The sequence below is a fragment of the Triplophysa dalaica genome, chromosome 6 (genome assembly GCF_015846415.1).
Source record: "Triplophysa dalaica isolate WHDGS20190420 chromosome 6, ASM1584641v1, whole genome shotgun sequence".
Classification (NCBI taxonomy): Eukaryota; Metazoa; Chordata; class Actinopteri; order Cypriniformes; family Nemacheilidae; genus Triplophysa; species Triplophysa dalaica.
In genome coordinates this window covers 19,177,313-19,193,887 of record NC_079547.1, presented here as the reverse complement: position 1 = coordinate 19,193,887, position 16,575 = coordinate 19,177,313, and the positions used below count along the sequence as shown (strand labels likewise).

Below are 16,575 nucleotides of genomic sequence, written 5' to 3'. Positions count from 1 at the left end.
CCCGTAGATCGCTGCAAGACACTTGTGTCAAGCTATGCTTCACGTTTAAAAGCTGTTATAACTGTAAAAGGATGTTGTACTAAGTACTAAGATTGAATGTCACTTGGGGGTTGAATAAAACTGATAATGATGTGAGCTCAGAAAAGACATTTGTGGTTATTTCATTATAAATGTTATGTTATATTTGGCTGACCTACACGTGCCTCTTTGATTTAATTGTAAGCAGGATGACTGAATGATCATAATCAATGTCAAACCGACCAAAACAATCAATTTCAGTGGGGTTTGAATAATTTTGAACACAACTGTAAACAGGCTTTTGGCAATAAAACATTTCAGAATGTAAAGATCACTGCTTTTAAGTAGAATTCATGACAATCTTTCAGCACATTTCATCCAACAGTGAATACAAAAAAGGATTAAAAATCCTTATCTGCCATTGCACATTGTTCCAGGACAGTTCCCCCAAAAAGGAAAATTCGGTCATCATTTACTCACCCTCAAGTTGTTCCAAATCTGTAAAAATACTTTATTCTGTTGAACACCAAGAAATATATTTGGAAGAATGCAAGCAATTTTCAGATCATTGACTACTATAGTAGGAAAGATAAAGTTGCCCCAGATTTCATTTCTTCTACTATGGTGTGAATCATGTCCCAGAACTGAATTTTTTTTACATTCTTCCAAATATCTTTCTTTGTGTTCAACAGAACCAATAAATATATACAGGTTTGGAACAACTTGAGGGTAAGAAATGGTGACAGAATTTAAAGTTTTGGAGAACTATCCCTTTAAAACAAATAAATCACACAAAAAAAAGAAAAAAAACCAAGATGTCTGACCAAGACGTCACTTTTCTTTGGATTACTCTTTGGAACAGAGTCTTTAAACTGCTGTTTAAGGGTTTTGTGAAAAGTTCTTTACAGCCCGGGCACAGAATGGTTTACTAGGTCATTAGTTAGGTGTGCACCCATGTGAATTGGATGACATGTGTCACTTGATTTTTTCAAAGACAACCGCTACAAAGGTTAGACTAAGAAAATGTTTGAGGTAGTTGTGTACTTTCCAACTAAAAGATTGTAAAAGAGTGGAGTGCAAAAATGACTCACTTTGAATCAAAGAGGTTATCTCTAAATAGTACAATTATTATAAGCACAAAGCAGAAAGAGTATCAATAGCCCAAACAGAGAATCTTGCAACACCATTCAAAGTCCCAAACTCTTCTCAGATCATGGCTGAAATACCTTATCTATATATATATATATATTAATGTACTTAACTAACTCTTATAGTAATGATTTCCTTCCTTTATTAAAAGAACAAACTTCACATTGCTCTTACCTAAAGAATGATGTCACTGAAGTCCCGTCACAAACCAATTCCACTAACCAAGCCACAAGAGAAACCATAAAAAAAAATTGAAATCATGAATCCTCTGAGATTCTCCTGTCGATTTCTGTAGTCATCGGAGCAGTTTTTCCAAGTCACGTTGTCACCACGGGTCAAAGTGCTCCAGCAGAATCATTAAGACAGACAGCTGTACAGTAGCAGTGTCAGTCACTACAGTCATTTACAGCTGCTGTATCACCAACTCATGCGTTGGAATTTACCCAACAGAGAAAAAAAGCCCTTTTCCTGCTTACTGCGCCGAGTTTCGCGACATAACTGAGGTGTAATGATAAACTCAGGGGAAGTCTATCTCTGCACAGCAAAGCAAGTTTCTCATTTGCATAAGCACTTCTCTGAATCCTCTATTATACAGCTTACGTTTCCTCTTGCTACCTCACATTTCTGACAAATTATGACTGCATGTTGCGCATGCATGGGTTTTTTTGTCAAAATATACCACGTAATAAAATTCCCTAGAAATGACTTTCAACTCTCAGGGTTTAAGACAATGTTTTCTTAGATAGAGCTTTAGAAAGAGGCGGGAATAGAAAACAACAGGAGAAAGTTCAGACATGAATAAATGAGCAAAGATTAAAAAGAATGCCTGATTTTTTTGATTTGTTTTACGTTTTCATAGGTGACATATAAAGTGAATATATAAGTTAATACTTGTAAATCTTAAATGAAAATTTTGTCATCATTTACTCACCCTCAGATTGTTCCAAACGTGTATACATGTCTTTCTTCTGCTAAACACAAAGGAAGATGTTTAAAAGAATGTTAGTAACCAAACAGACCTCATCCCCCATTGACTCCCATAGTATTTATTTTCCCTGATATGGCAGAAAATGTGGGATCAGATCTGTTTTATTTACTGACTTTCTTCCACAAATCTTTCATTGTGTTTAGCAGAAGAAAGATACTTATACAGGATCGGGACAACCTGATGTTTAGAAAATAATGACAGACGTTTTAATTTTGGGTGAACTATCCATTGTGTCTAATCGAGCTAATAGAATGTTAGGGTGTACTGATTTAATGTGTTTTACTGAATATTAGCATGAACCTACAAATCAAATGACTTCCACTCGTCCACCCAAATTCAAAATGTACAAAAGTCAAACTTATAATGCATAAAAAGACAATGGCCAAATATCCAAATATTTTCTGCCAATTCAAATCCAGGTTTTGCATATACTAAATAAACTTAATAATAACATTCCAGCTGAAGATGAGAAACTAAACAGCAGTGGTTGAGTGAGACTTATCTCACACATATCCAGTGGTCTATCATAAAATAGTGATGATCTGGAGTGGACTGGTATGAAAAGTCATATCAGGCTTTTAAGCTTCAGCTGGTTTCTTTCACTGCAGGGCTGGTCTGCATGTTTCCTCTAGACAACCCCTGTGGGTCTTTATTCCAGCATTCTGTAGTGGATACCGCTGTACCACATTCACACAGCTGTTTCTGTGCACGATGAGCTGCAGTGCACACACACACACACACACACACACACACACACATGCAAAACAATTAGCTGGTTTCAAAAAAAAAAACAAAATGTTTATACTCTTGCCGGTAGAAGCTGCCTATTGGCTTGGTATTTAAATAGCAAGTGAGGAACTAAATTTAACACTGCACCCTAGACCATGTCACTCTTTAAGCTGATGCAAGATCATTCTGGGTAGACAGAACCTTAGAAGAAATAAGGCCTAGAACTTTAATACACCAAGACGAAGAGCATCTGCTAGGAAACAGAACATTATCCCTTCCTTTACCCTGACCTCCTAAATGATTCATGTAGAGGCGCTGGGCTAAATTTGCTGAACAAGACAAAGAAGAGAGGAAAGTTAGGCCTCATGCATTTTTATTGTGTTTAATGGGAGGTTATGATGTTCCTGCCTTCAGTCAGTGGAGTTATTTGCTATTAATTAAAAAAGTGAAGAAAAGCCAACACAGCCACATCACAATGACATCCTTTTCTTTTTAAACAATCTTTCTGAAAGAAGTTGTGAAAAAAAGAACTTGAAACCCTTTGCAGCAATCTTGCACAACTCGGATCTTGTAGAAGAAAATGACCATTTCAATTTACTATATTAAAAGATTAAATAAAGTCATGTTAAGTCAAGAAAACGATTAGTAGTTCAGTTTACAGTTTAATATATTAACGATGTTTGATACTGGAGAATTGTGATTCTATCATTTTTGACTCACTCACAAGTTTTTCATTTTAGGGTGAACTATCCCTTTAAGAGGCCTTTATAAAAGATGCCTCCTTGTGTAAATTTTGATTGTTTATCCTCATGAGTAGTGCAATACTACTTTATTTATCAGCGTGTCAAGAAAAGCAAGACACCATATTAAGTCACCTTTTTCAAGTTTGGTCCATTTTTCCAGTGCATTGATATATTTTCAATGCAAAAATACCCAATTAGGAGTAGGACCCGGTCTAGGTAGGTAACATTAAAGCAACACCATTTAACTTTTGCTCACGGCTCCTCATTTGGTTGATAAGCACAATTGTCTATCACCAGTGTCGTAAATAATGTTGCTGTATAAGCTTCCCTGTGTGCCTCGCAATTCACGTGAATTTGTTGACTAAACAGAAGAAACCTGTGAATGCAGAAACGTTGTTTGGAAACCATTTCGCATTTTTTTGCAGGCAGGGGACTGGCGGGGCTCTGTGTACTGACCGAAACACAGAACTTACAGAGTGTGGTTGTAACTGCTATGAGGCTGCTCAGATAGCAGCGTGTGTAGAATTCATCCAGTTACGAGTTCTTCTACCCCTGAAATAATATGAGATATATTGTTTTGAGGTCGAATAAACTGTTGCTTTAAAATTCTGGGCTGATGTCAATAACAGCCAGACTTCGGCTCATCCTGGAAGCAGAACAAGAAAGTGATGTGCATGCATTTTCTATCCGCACTGCTGGAGGTTTAAAAGGAAAACCAGAATACACAGTACTCTAAACATGCCGAGTCAACACAAAGCTTTCCAGCAACCCATTAAACTGGCCAGCTTATCAGAAACAGAGTGAGAGGCAGTGAAGACTGTACTCATTAAAGACAGAGTCTGAAAACAACAATAATAGCATATGAAATTATGTAATGCCACTTACAAAACAATGCCAAACATGCATGCTGGCATATATCCCGTGTAGCATAAAAACAGGAAACAGGCTAGAAATTACCAGTGTTTTTGGTGAAACCTCCCTAAGCTGACCCTGTAGAGGGTGATTCCCGTTAGATATGCAGAAAGCCATATCATTGCACAATTTACTTGTAATGAAAACAATGAGCTGTCTGACAAATCATAGAATAAAAGACTTTGAGAGTCAGACACAGTGTAGTTGGATGTTTCCCAATATATGATAGCAGCATTTGTTTCCTGCTTGATAGACTTGCATTTTACGTAAACGTCACATTGACTAACGTTTTTTGCGATTTTATGTGGACAGAACTAATGTTGCACGACAATCGCAAAGATGTAACCAACACAACTGGATGATAATAAGTAAATTCTTAACAACCAAACAAATCGTGTGATCAATGCTATTGGTTAAAAAGAGTTACAACAAGTGAGAATGAGCAAAGGTCCAGGCCTGACTCAAGGTTTATTCTTAAAGCAAAGAGAGCAGGACTCAGACACATCTTCATCCAAAACACTGAGTCCCCCACTATCTGTTATAAATTCTGCTTCAGCTGTCCAAATAGTCAACACAGGAGCCAACCTGCTGCCATACAACACAAATCAAGAGCTTTAACACAACAACCAACAAACGGTGCATGGGGTTGGTTTGGAAAACAGCGATTTATAATTTGCAGCACCTGTTGAGAAGAAGGAAAATGAATGAGGCAGATAAAGGACAGGTAATTCACAGAACAAATTCAATCTGTGAGCCGTAACAACAAACTGGCATGTAAATAAAGAGGTATCAATAGTAACAAAACAGAACAAACTCCTTTCAAATAATAATTGGTTATATCTAGCAACATGAACCGTGGAGATTCAAAAAAGTAGAAGGACTATGTGACTAATCCGACCAAATGTAATACAGATGGCTGAATTACTAGTGGCACAGAAAAAATTCCTGTAAAAATGTCCTTTCTGTAATAATATAGAGCTCAAACTGCATTATCCCATAAATCTCCTTTAAGACATAACAGCCACAGACTTTTTCATGTATTGTCTATAGGCTTCCCACATAGACCAGATGGTCTGCTCTCACATTATGTAACACTAAACCATTGATTTAGAACAGCGCTTTAGGGACTTATTGTAATGGAATGTTTAAAGTCTTCCGAAATCACAGTAAGTTTAAAGATGTTCTTTGTATGGGCATGCACCAGAAGCTTTCTCGCAGGTGGTGCGTTATCCAGACATCTCCAAACACCAGAAAACAAACCAAAATAACAACATTATTCGATATATTCTCAAATCAAAAGACCATGCGTCGAAGTGCTCTCGTGAACGTTTATCATAGACTGACAAGACAGAGGAGAATATATCGATTAGAGTCGTTATTTTGGTTCGTTCGTACATAAAGTATCTCGTCGCTTCAAAAAAATTCAATTGAGCCACTATGAGCGGATGGACAAATTTATCGATGTCTTTAGTACTTTTCTGGACCTTGACAACAACTATAACCATGATGTCTATGAGGAGGCCTGGAAATCTCTCAGATGTCACCTAAAATATATTTAATAGTGTTCTGAAGACGTGGTAGGTCAAAAGGTTAAAACATGTTGTGCGATTAAAAAAATGACACAATTTTGATTTTGAGGTGAACTTTCCCTTTAAGTGAGTAAAGAAAAACCCTTCAACGAAAGACATAATATGACACTGAATCACAAAGTTTACAAGAACAACTTTTCAATCTTTTTCCCTGCTCCGATCAAACAGAAATTCTACTTCTGAGATCTTTACGTCAATGAGATCTGATCTGTGGAAATCAGTAACAAATGATGTGCGGTAGGTAAACAGGCCCCCTATTCGATTATGAAAGGTTTGAGTGAGAGAGAGACAGAAACAGGACCACTAGGCATGATCAAGGTATATCATTAGGTTTATTAGATCTTCCCCTCTCTTTCAGTGATCAGGACTTTTGATGTTTTGCATATGGCAGGCTTGCATTATCAACCTGACTAAATGGCATTAAGTAAATGCTACTGCTTAGAAATTCCCTCGGTCATGCAGTCTGAGATAACAAGATAGTCTTAAAGAAGGGGAACTACAATAACGCCTGCCTTCGAAGCCAACACAAGTTCCATTTGCTTAGGCCAAATGTAAGCTAAATGTGCATGTGAGACTGGAAAAATTAGAAAGCCACGCAGATATGCACAAAGGCCACTTAAAGCAGACCTACACATTCTTGTGCGGATCAGCGATTTAATGTGACAAATATTACCAAATACACTGGAGCAGTATGCTAAGAGAAATACGCTAACAAAGGTTTATGTAAGTGGTACAATAAACAATCCCTTATTGGCTACTGCGAAAATAAAAGTTCAAAAGCAAGGGTCTAGAAGGCTTCTCATAGAAGGCAAGTACAGGCAAGTCATTGTAAGCACTACCCAGCCAACATGACAACCTTGAGACATAGAATAACACTGGGGCCACAACAACAAGCATTAGCATTTTCACAAAAACACACACAAGATCTACAAACATGACTGTTACGGTCAACATTATCACGTAAATCTTATCAGGTATGAATACCTCAGGTCATACTCAGTCCATTTCCTGAATGTACAACAGCCCATAACTTTGTAGTTTGTACGGGTTCTTAACTTCAGTGGATCAGATGTAATCACTGAAAAGACAGAGTTACAGATCTAGTGGTTACGTTTAGACCACGACTGGGTCAGAGGGTGCGAATTTGAACTAGACTAGAGCAAGTGCCTCCTTTGAGATGACGGCTTGACAAATATTCATTGACTATTAAAGGTCAAATGTAAACACTGGAGATATTATGCTGTCATATCAACTAAACATGCTTATCTAAACGCTTCTGACAGGATTTCTAAGGCATTTGAACAATTTATTGTATTATGCAGTCTTCATGTTCACATTTTGTTAAAAACATGGAACATAGATTTTCAATAATCTATGGCCTTTAAATCCAACAGCAATAAAGGATTATATAACACATGAATATATATTTCATCCAAAACATCATAAAAATATACCCAATATAAATCTTCAGACACACAGTTGAGAAGCCCATTTAAAGATCAAACAAAATAGACATCAGGCACCCCCTTCAATCAGGCACCCCCTTCAATCAATATCGGTGGTAACCAACTCAAAATCCCCTGAACCTTCCAGATGCACTGAATAATGTAAGGGTAAAGCAACATATTAGTAGAAAACACCCATGATGCATAGCAAAGGTTTGTATTGTGCCATTCAGGCATTTAGGATAACTTCCTTTCTAAACACCACAAAACACAATAGATCATGTTTGTTAGTTGTTTAATATGACCACACTCGACTGGTTTTCCCTGATCAATACATGATGCCTGGCTCTCACCCCACCCAAGACATCTCAACGTGGCACTGTGATCCATGACAATGTTTTGATCACATGCACGAGCGGTCACCTCCGATGACCTGAGTTAGTAGTGTATGCATCTTACACATGTGAACTAAAAAGTGAAAAGCAAAAATAATATTAAAATAGCTATGAGGATATGTATACTCGTTATTCAATATCTGCTGGCAAACAACCAAGCGAGTAACGTTACCTCATAAGATCTGCTGTACATTTTGTATGCAAGACTTAAAGTAAATCGCATTACAACAAGGAAATATTGGTAACATTTAGCAGGTTACACCTGCATAAGCCTGTATAAGAAAATACTATAATATGCATACATGTCGACGTCTACTTTTATGTGTACAGCTGTCTGAGACTCTGGCTAAAGATGTTAGCAGTGGTGGCTAACGGACAGTCTACACCTCAACCTGTATAGACTGTATTATAAGTAACCAAACTGACAGTTGTTGAATTTTATTTTAGTATTTGGATTATACTTTGACAGGTGGTAGGATATGAGTTGCACACAGGACGAATAAAACAATTAAATTGGAAACTGTAACTGAAACCGCCACAAAAACCAACGGACGTTGGTATTCACACTCCTACCGCAACAGGCACATACAGACACACACACACTAAAAACCGTCTCAGATTGTTTACCTTGAAGCCTTTTTCGATCCCAAGGGTCTGAGCTAAATATTAACTTTCCATGGAGCGAGCTAAAGTTGCATAACCTCGCGCACTGGGTTCAAGCCCGACGTCGGCGGTCAGTTTTTACACCGGGGCAGGATTTCAACAGTCCAGTCCATAGACTCATCGTATAAGCCCGTGTATGCGCAGACAGCAGTGCAGTTACTGCAGCTCCTCCAGCAGTCACTCATGCCACCAGAAGATTGGCTATGCGCTGCACAGAAGAGAACTGCGCATGCGTACACATGGGCTGCATAAGTGACTTACTGATTCTCTATCACCCTCTGCTGTTCAAAGAAGGTCCCACATAAACATAACTTAGCAACCTTTATGAAGCATAAGACTAACAATAACCATTTAAAAGCGTCGCCTAACAATTTTAGTGACCGATCCACTGTTTTGTTTTAATAGTAACGAACCATGAAATTTACCTCTGAATAATAAGACATAACAAACATATTCTAATAATGTCTCATATAATGTTTAATAATAATAAGACAACATATCTATTGTGTTCTTTATGCGTTATTAAAATATGCAGGAAATATCACTCAAGGATAATGGCGATGTAGACACAACAATACAGAATTCAATATTTAGGATACATGTAGTATTAAAGCGATACTGTATGTTAAAAAGAGAATGTGATGCAATGTTTTGTCAGTAAATGGATTTTATCTTTCTAATCATGTTGTGTCACTATCGTTTATGTGCTGCATTTGTCCCGCTTATCAGTTGTAGTTATAATATGCTACCTTTGTAAAAAGAAACTAAACATACAAACAAAATAAACAACTCACCATCAGGTGTTTACAGTTTTTGAAAAAATTTGACTTTTCACAGACTTACATGAATTAATGACTCGACACCGTTCAGATACACGGGTGGTAGAAGACGTTGCACAGACAACCAACTTTTCTGGTTCTCCCTGGTTGTGCTGACGTGAATCTCATTTCTTTCTGATGTAGGACACACCTTTCTCTCTGCAACAATGCATTATTGACGCATAAATCCAGCCTACTAGACTTCATCTACGTGGAACCTATTTTAAAACTACAAAGAAGGAGAATGATTTTTCCAGTAATGTGTTCATCATCTCTCCCGAGAAGGCGTGTCTGTAACGCCTTGTTCAGCTGTCAAAAGCTGTCAATATTGTCCAAAAACATATTTATATATTATATTTATTATAATACTTACAACAATCAAAATGAAAAAAAAAACAATATCCCAATATGTCTTTCATGTGCCACTTTGAAAGTATAATACAAAAAAATATTTTAAAATTAATAACTGAATTATTTTTTTACTTCTTTGTGGGGTTAACAAAGTGCTTAAACTGGATATTAAATATTAGACTTTCAAAGTGTGCGGTATATAAGCATTATCGCAATTATTCATCCACAGCAGCAGAGGTCTCCTCGAGTTTTCTCACCAGCTTTGCGGCGGACGCTATTTACTGCGCATGCGCACATCATTCTTTCTTTTTCCAGTGCGGCGGAGTCAAAACTCCCCCGTTTGGCTCCAGGCTCCTGCTTAGGAGACTGAAAAGTCTGCAAAATGGTCAGTACAGCGCCGCAATAATACGGTTATCATGTTCCCTAAAGGTTAATTGTCTGTTTGGTGCCCTTTTGTTATACTGTTATGTCCGAAAATAAAAGGATGGTTTAAGATTTACTCGGACAGACGGAGTCCGGTACGAATTCAAACGTGTGGCCTTATGGCTGACTTCAAGCCCTTCCCACATGGGTATTGGAGAGCGACGCATACTGTAGACCGTGTCTGCTGTAGTATTAATCGTTTACGAAATCTCACACGTTCTCAAAATGCATGAATGAAATATCGAACGGCGTTCGGACACTTGCATGACTAGCTTGACATGTTTAATGCTAACGTGCTAAACTTGTAAACGTGCGCATCTGATTGGAGCTTTAACAATCATATCAAGTCAGTTTTAATTGCAGGAACATTTTGCATGGTTTACGTCGTTCTGAAATGTGATTTTCATAAGCTGTCCTGTTATCTTTTAGGGATTTGTTAAAGTTGTCAAGAGCAAGGCCTACTTCAAGAGGTACCAGGTTAAGTTCAGGAGAAGGAGAGGTAAATGCTGTTCTTTATAAAAAAATAACTTGTACAATGTTTTTAATGGCAACCTGATATTGATTTTACTTTATTTTGCTTTCCAGAGGGTAAAACAGATTACTTTGCCCGCAAGCGCCTGGTTATCCAAGACAAGAATAAGTACAACACACCCAAGTATAGGATGATCGTCCGTTTCACCAACAGGGACATTATCTGCCAGGTTGGTTTAAAGCTCTTCTCCTCATGAGAACTTATATTGAGACAACCACACAAATGCATAGTATCATCGCTTTTGTCGGGAGGAAAATATGGAAAGTTTGTTGCTTCCTTCTTTTGATGCATGTCCGGATCAACATTTATCTGTTGGTTTTCATATTCACAAACGAGCTGTCACACATGCATATTTATTTATTTAAACACTCCTCCAGATCGATCAGTTATGCCAGTTGACCATCCCTGAGAATTTTAGGATGTAGTGTTTTTTCAGATTTTCATTCATTCAAATTATTATGTTTTTCTTCAGATCGCCTATGCCAAGATTGAGGGTGACATGATTGTGTCTGCGGCCTACTCCCATGAGCTGCCCAAGTATGGCATCAATGTGGGTTTGACCAATTACGCTGCAGCCTATTGCACTGGTCTACTTCTCGCCCGCAGGGTAAGTCTCGCTTCCAACTTTAAACACTTTGATAGAACTCTGCCATGCACCTTACACTCATCACCCAAACAGAAACGTAGAAGTTAATGATTAGACGTTCTATAATTTTCCAGACAACCTAAAGACTGCAATTTTACTGAAGTTGGTCATCAAATCAGATTCCAACATACAATTGTTCAGTAAAAGTTAGTCATTCACAATAAAATTTTGAATGGTAATTTGCGTGTTGTATGTAAAGGCACAGTGTTTATTTCACTCGTGACCGAGTATTGGAAAATGTCTTTGGAGATGGGGTCAGGGGATGTCTACCAAATAAGCATCAGATGATGCCGTCAGGGAAACATCGCGATGGACAATGACATCGGGGGGCGGGGTTAGTTTGCTAGATGGCCATCTACCAGAACATTATAAACGATTATATCAGTGCTCCAGACTGTGACCAAAACACATTTTGTGAAAAGTTTAAGACGGCATGATTTGTTTTCACAAGTTCTTGCACATGTACGACCTGCAAACTTGGAACTTCCTCCAGTTGTTATTTTCAAATATGTTATTTCATATTTTCATGGAAAGACGAGTAGATTGTGAACCCACCTGTGCAGGCTGTGTGTGTGATTGGTCAACTGTGCGGGTCACGTGGCACTGATGTTTACCGCTGCCATTGCGGAAGTGCACAGTTCAGGTCGTCATTGACAAGTATACACATACACAACGTGAACGCATTACTACGATTCATTGTTTGCGTTCACTTTCTAGGACTGTATCTGTGATCGATTAACTAATGGATAAACAGTGCTTCTGCGTCTTTCTTTCCTGACTTGTCTGGTGTGAGTGGCGCGTGGCTGCCTATCCGTCGACCTCTTTCGTGTTCACATGCAATCTTCCAATGAGCTCCATTTGTGTGCAAGCCCTCTGCCACTTGTGTTGTGTATTTAACTATCACTTGCATTTAAAATCAAAGAAGCATTCATAATACAGCAACACATGGTCGAGAAAGGGCAAACAGCATATAGCCACTCAGTAATGTAGATGTACTTGTGATTTTTTTGCTTGATGATTTAGGGTTTATAAATCAGGATTTTAGCAGCAGTTAGTGAAAAAGAATAATGTGAAAGACAATAGAAGAAAAGTGCTAACACTAACAAGACGCAAACACGACGTGATGACGTCACATATAAGCTAATGATTTTATGATGATGCCTGCGCCACAAGTCAAAATTATGTTGGAAACACTGAACACAGTGCTTTTCTATTAATTAACATTAACAATGAAATCATGTTCCTATTGGCTACCCAGACAAAACATGTCTTCTGAATAGTTTTATTGCTGTTGTATGCCTCAAGTCAAGATTTCACATACAGAAAATGAGCTAAAACATTCCCCGTTACTGAAGTTAGGGACTTTAATTTAGTGCTCACCGACAATAAATGAGTCTGACTAGACTTCACACTTTTACTTGCTTCTGATTTGCATGCGGTTCTTTACAATGATGGCATTTGTGATGAGTCCAAAACTCAAAGAACATGTGCTTGTACAAAGCTAGCCTCTGATTGGCCATGACGTTCATGTGCTCAACAGACATGTCAGTTTTAAAGATCAACGCTGCAAAAAGATGTTAATGCAACATAAGATCTAAAGGAAACACTGTAATGACTGGGCCTCACCACAAGGTAATTGACCGAAATTCTCCCCTTACACAACCTAGGTAAAGTCTTGATCATTTTCAGAGCCATTTAAGATCATTATCAGATTTCTCTGCGGTGTGTGTTGAGCGAATGAACCTGATTTGAAGAACATCGGAGCCGCCCGGATCGGTAATTATTTAACATTTTGAATATTTACGACGTGTGGGGAAAACCCAGAGGACAAATGAACAAGAACTATGTTGATTGTCAAGTGGAACAAAACAATAAGCTATCAGACAGCCAGACAGAAGCATAACAACTGTAGTCATGATTTAAACAAACACTTTTCTTTGAATTTGCAATACGACTAATTTAACTAAAAAAACTCTTTTACCATGGCCCCAGCTTTAGCGACAGTTCATTTTTCCTTTTTTAGTTGACATGGTTGTAATTTAATGTACTGCAATTTACCCCTTTGTCTTGAATTTAGTTGCATTTTTGTTTGTCTGTGGCATTAACTTCTTGAACCAGGAAGGAACCAGACCCCTGAATCAATTTTCCTGATTCGCACCAACCATTGGAAAGCGCAAAGAATGCTTTGATCTGCGTTGTTTTTGTTGTCTCATGGGATTTGGGTGATGTCGATGGAACATAGAAAAAAATAGAGACTAATAAGTAGCATGTCTGTATTATATATCTAGAGCATGGTTCTTCAACTAAACAAAATACTCACCGTGGTCTTTTCTATCAAGACTAAGTTTAGAATCGGTGTGGGATTCGGTCTCCTTTCCGATAAGTTCAGAGGACTCGTAGTGCATTCTCATATATTCCTGAACTTCTGTTCAAATTTGTTAAAGCTGTAAAGCTCTAATTTGACATGTAAATGACACCACACTGCTTCTGCATTGTAAAATCTGACAAAACTATTGTACATGTTTGACGCGTTTCATTGATTTTAAACAAGTTGGCTCCAAGAATGTGGGAAAACTAGTGAATTTTTGTGTAACAGCCGCGACTATGCTGATCCAATGGAAAGAGAACTGAGCTAAGTTATAAAATAGCGGTATTCTGCAACACATAGCGATGCATGAAAAAAATATATACTTAATTATACTGCCTGGTTTTACAATATAATGCATAAAATCTTCACTGATTTCTTTCGCATCCATAGACAACCTGTACCTCCACTAGAATAGTCTTTGTGACATTAACCATGGTCAGTCATCTCTTTTGAGGCCTTAATAAAAACGGGTTCAGGACAAGTAAATGTTTAATTGTCACTCACAGTAAAATGAAAAATGATGCTGCAAATCCCTTAAAATATTCAAACAATCTATATTAACAATAAAAATAATGCAAAGAAAAGCATGTTTGTGCATCAATAACAAGACCCCTGTATTAAAGGCTGAGAAAAGAACACAAACTGCAAGCAAGGCGACAGGTTAATGCAGTTAACATTCGCTCGCTGTATGTTTGTCATTTAAAATATTGTTCCCGTACATATTCAGTCAGTCAATGAACGGTTGCATCACTTAGTTTCAGTTGTGCTGGGTTCTACTCTGATGCAAACACAGAACGTATATTTCCACCAATAGGTGTAGGACCTATGAAAACACTCCTTGGGTGACAAAAAACCCCTATTTTGCTCCCAGCCCTGTTAAAATACAACCCTGAAATGTACCTGCTTCAATGTATATAATGCATTTGAGGCTCCACGACTTCAGGGTTAAGTAAACTCGTAAATGAGGACTGTTTTTGACATTGTCATTTTCTTTGAACTGGGTATAACTGATGCATAGATAAACTGTTGTTTTAACCAGAACTCTGTGCACTCTTTCAGCTGCTGAACAAATTCAGCCTTGATAAGGTGTATGAGGGCCAGGTGGAGGTGACCGGTGATGAGTTTAATGTGGAGAGCATTGATGGACAACCAGGGGCTTTCACGTGTTACCTGGACGCAGGCCTGGCCAGAACCACCACCGGCAACAAGGTGTTCGGAGCCCTGAAGGGGGCAGTGGATGGAGGTCTCTCTATTCCTCACAGGTACATCTCTCTCTCTCTACTTACTTTTAAATTAATTCAATTTGGTTAATAATGTTTCTGAAACATAGACAGATTCATTTATTTAGAGATTTCTGTGTGCTTGATGATGAAACCTCTTGAAACTGAGCAACTTGTAGTTGGTCCTTCATTTGCACAACTGATGTTATTGCGTTTCAAGACGGGGCTGAGAGCTGTTTGTTTATATAAGAGGCTACAATATTGTTGTTTGTTAGACAAAAAACTAAACAATTTGCTCTAAAGAAACAAACCTGGTCAATGGGTTAAAATAACCCAGCATAGGTTCGTTTTTTGACCCAAAAGTGGCTTTAAAATGTTCAACATAAAAAAGTTTCAAATTTTCCTTTAGCACCAAGCGCTTCCCTGGCTATGACACTGAAAGCAAGGAGTTCAATGCAGAGGTCCACCGCAAGCACATCATGGGCCTGAACGTCGCGGAGTACATGAAATACTTGATGGAGGAGGATGAAGAGGCCTACAAGAAACAGTTCTCTCGCTTCATCAAGAATGGGGTCAACCATGATGCAGTACGTTCTGTTTATTTGCTTGAGATATTGTCTTAAGGGAGCAGTTTCCAGGGCAAGGCCATAAACGTAGTCCCAGCCTTGCACTGACTTTTCTTAAAATATATCTGTGCAAATGTAATCTAATGATATTAATCTTGCTACGTTCACCGAATTCTAAAGTTTAGTAAACTTCTCTCCCTCAGATTGAGGAAATGTACAAAAAGGCACACGCAGGAATCCGAGAGAACCCAGTGCACGAAAAGAAACCCAAGCGTGAAGTCAAGAAGAAGAGGTAAAGATGTTTTTACTTGTTCTGTTTGCCATTGTGCCATGTGGTTTCCTTTCATTTGTGGTATTTAAGTGTTAGAAATTTCAGCGATGAGATTTGTTGACACTACGTTTCTGCTGCTTGATGATGATACTGATTAAGACTGAGCAAAATGTAGTTGGTCCTTCACTTGCACAGTTGATGCAGGCATTTTCAAGACGGGACTGAGAGCAGCTTTGGGTAGTTGTTGCGAATTCTGTGTTGTCAGATCTACTAGCGCTGACCATGCTGGACCTTTTCAGAATAAGCATGCATTTCCTTATCAAATTGGCTCTTTTGCTTAGAAATGTATGAATGGGGAATGGGTTGCATGGATGAACTTAACATTTTGATGCTCAAGTCAGGAAAACTTAAACACACAACCATTAAATGGCTACTTTGTTTTAACTTACTGTGATAAGTTTCTTGTGGTTTTACTTACTTAATGTGACTTTTTTTTTGACAGATGGAATCGTGCCAAGCTCACACTGGCTCAGAGAAAGGACCGTGTTGCCCAGAAGAAGGCCAGCTTCCTACGGGCCCAGACTGCAGAGGAGGACTAGAGCTCTCTTTCCTCATGTTTGTGCAGAAATTCTTTGTTCTAATAAATATCAGAAAAGACTTCCGTGTCAGTCATACTTCTTCATTGAGTGGAAATCTCTTATTTGTTTGCAAACATTGTGCATATTTTCTGAACACCTAAAGAAATCTCT

At 38.1% G+C, this 16,575-nt stretch overlaps 2 protein-coding genes across 5 annotated transcripts in view; one reads left to right on the top strand and one right to left on the bottom strand.

Moving 5' to 3' along the window:
- Positions 1-9,631, bottom strand: part of evi5b (ecotropic viral integration site 5b) — a 39,607-nt gene extending 29,976 nt beyond the window's left edge. For 2 of the 4 annotated variants that reach the window (XM_056749800.1, XM_056749804.1), the window contains exon 1: positions 8,596-8,804. The gene's annotated coding sequence lies outside the window, so the exon portion shown is untranslated. Of the gene's footprint in view, positions 1-1,341; positions 1,641-8,595; positions 8,805-9,474 lie in introns of those variants that run through there. The other 2 variants (XM_056749801.1, XM_056749802.1) reach the window with 2 other exon arrangements.
- A 439-nt stretch (positions 9,632-10,070) lies between these two features.
- Positions 10,071-16,483, top strand: rpl5b (ribosomal protein L5b). Its single transcript, XM_056749941.1, has 8 exons — positions 10,071-10,185; positions 10,653-10,722; positions 10,809-10,924; positions 11,228-11,362; positions 14,829-15,031; positions 15,399-15,576; positions 15,759-15,847; positions 16,329-16,483. Exons 1-8 carry the CDS (start codon positions 10,183-10,185, stop codon positions 16,423-16,425), a joined length of 891 nt encoding a protein of 296 aa, XP_056605919.1. The 5' UTR covers positions 10,071-10,182; the 3' UTR covers positions 16,426-16,483.
- Positions 16,484-16,575: the final 92 nt, after the last annotated feature.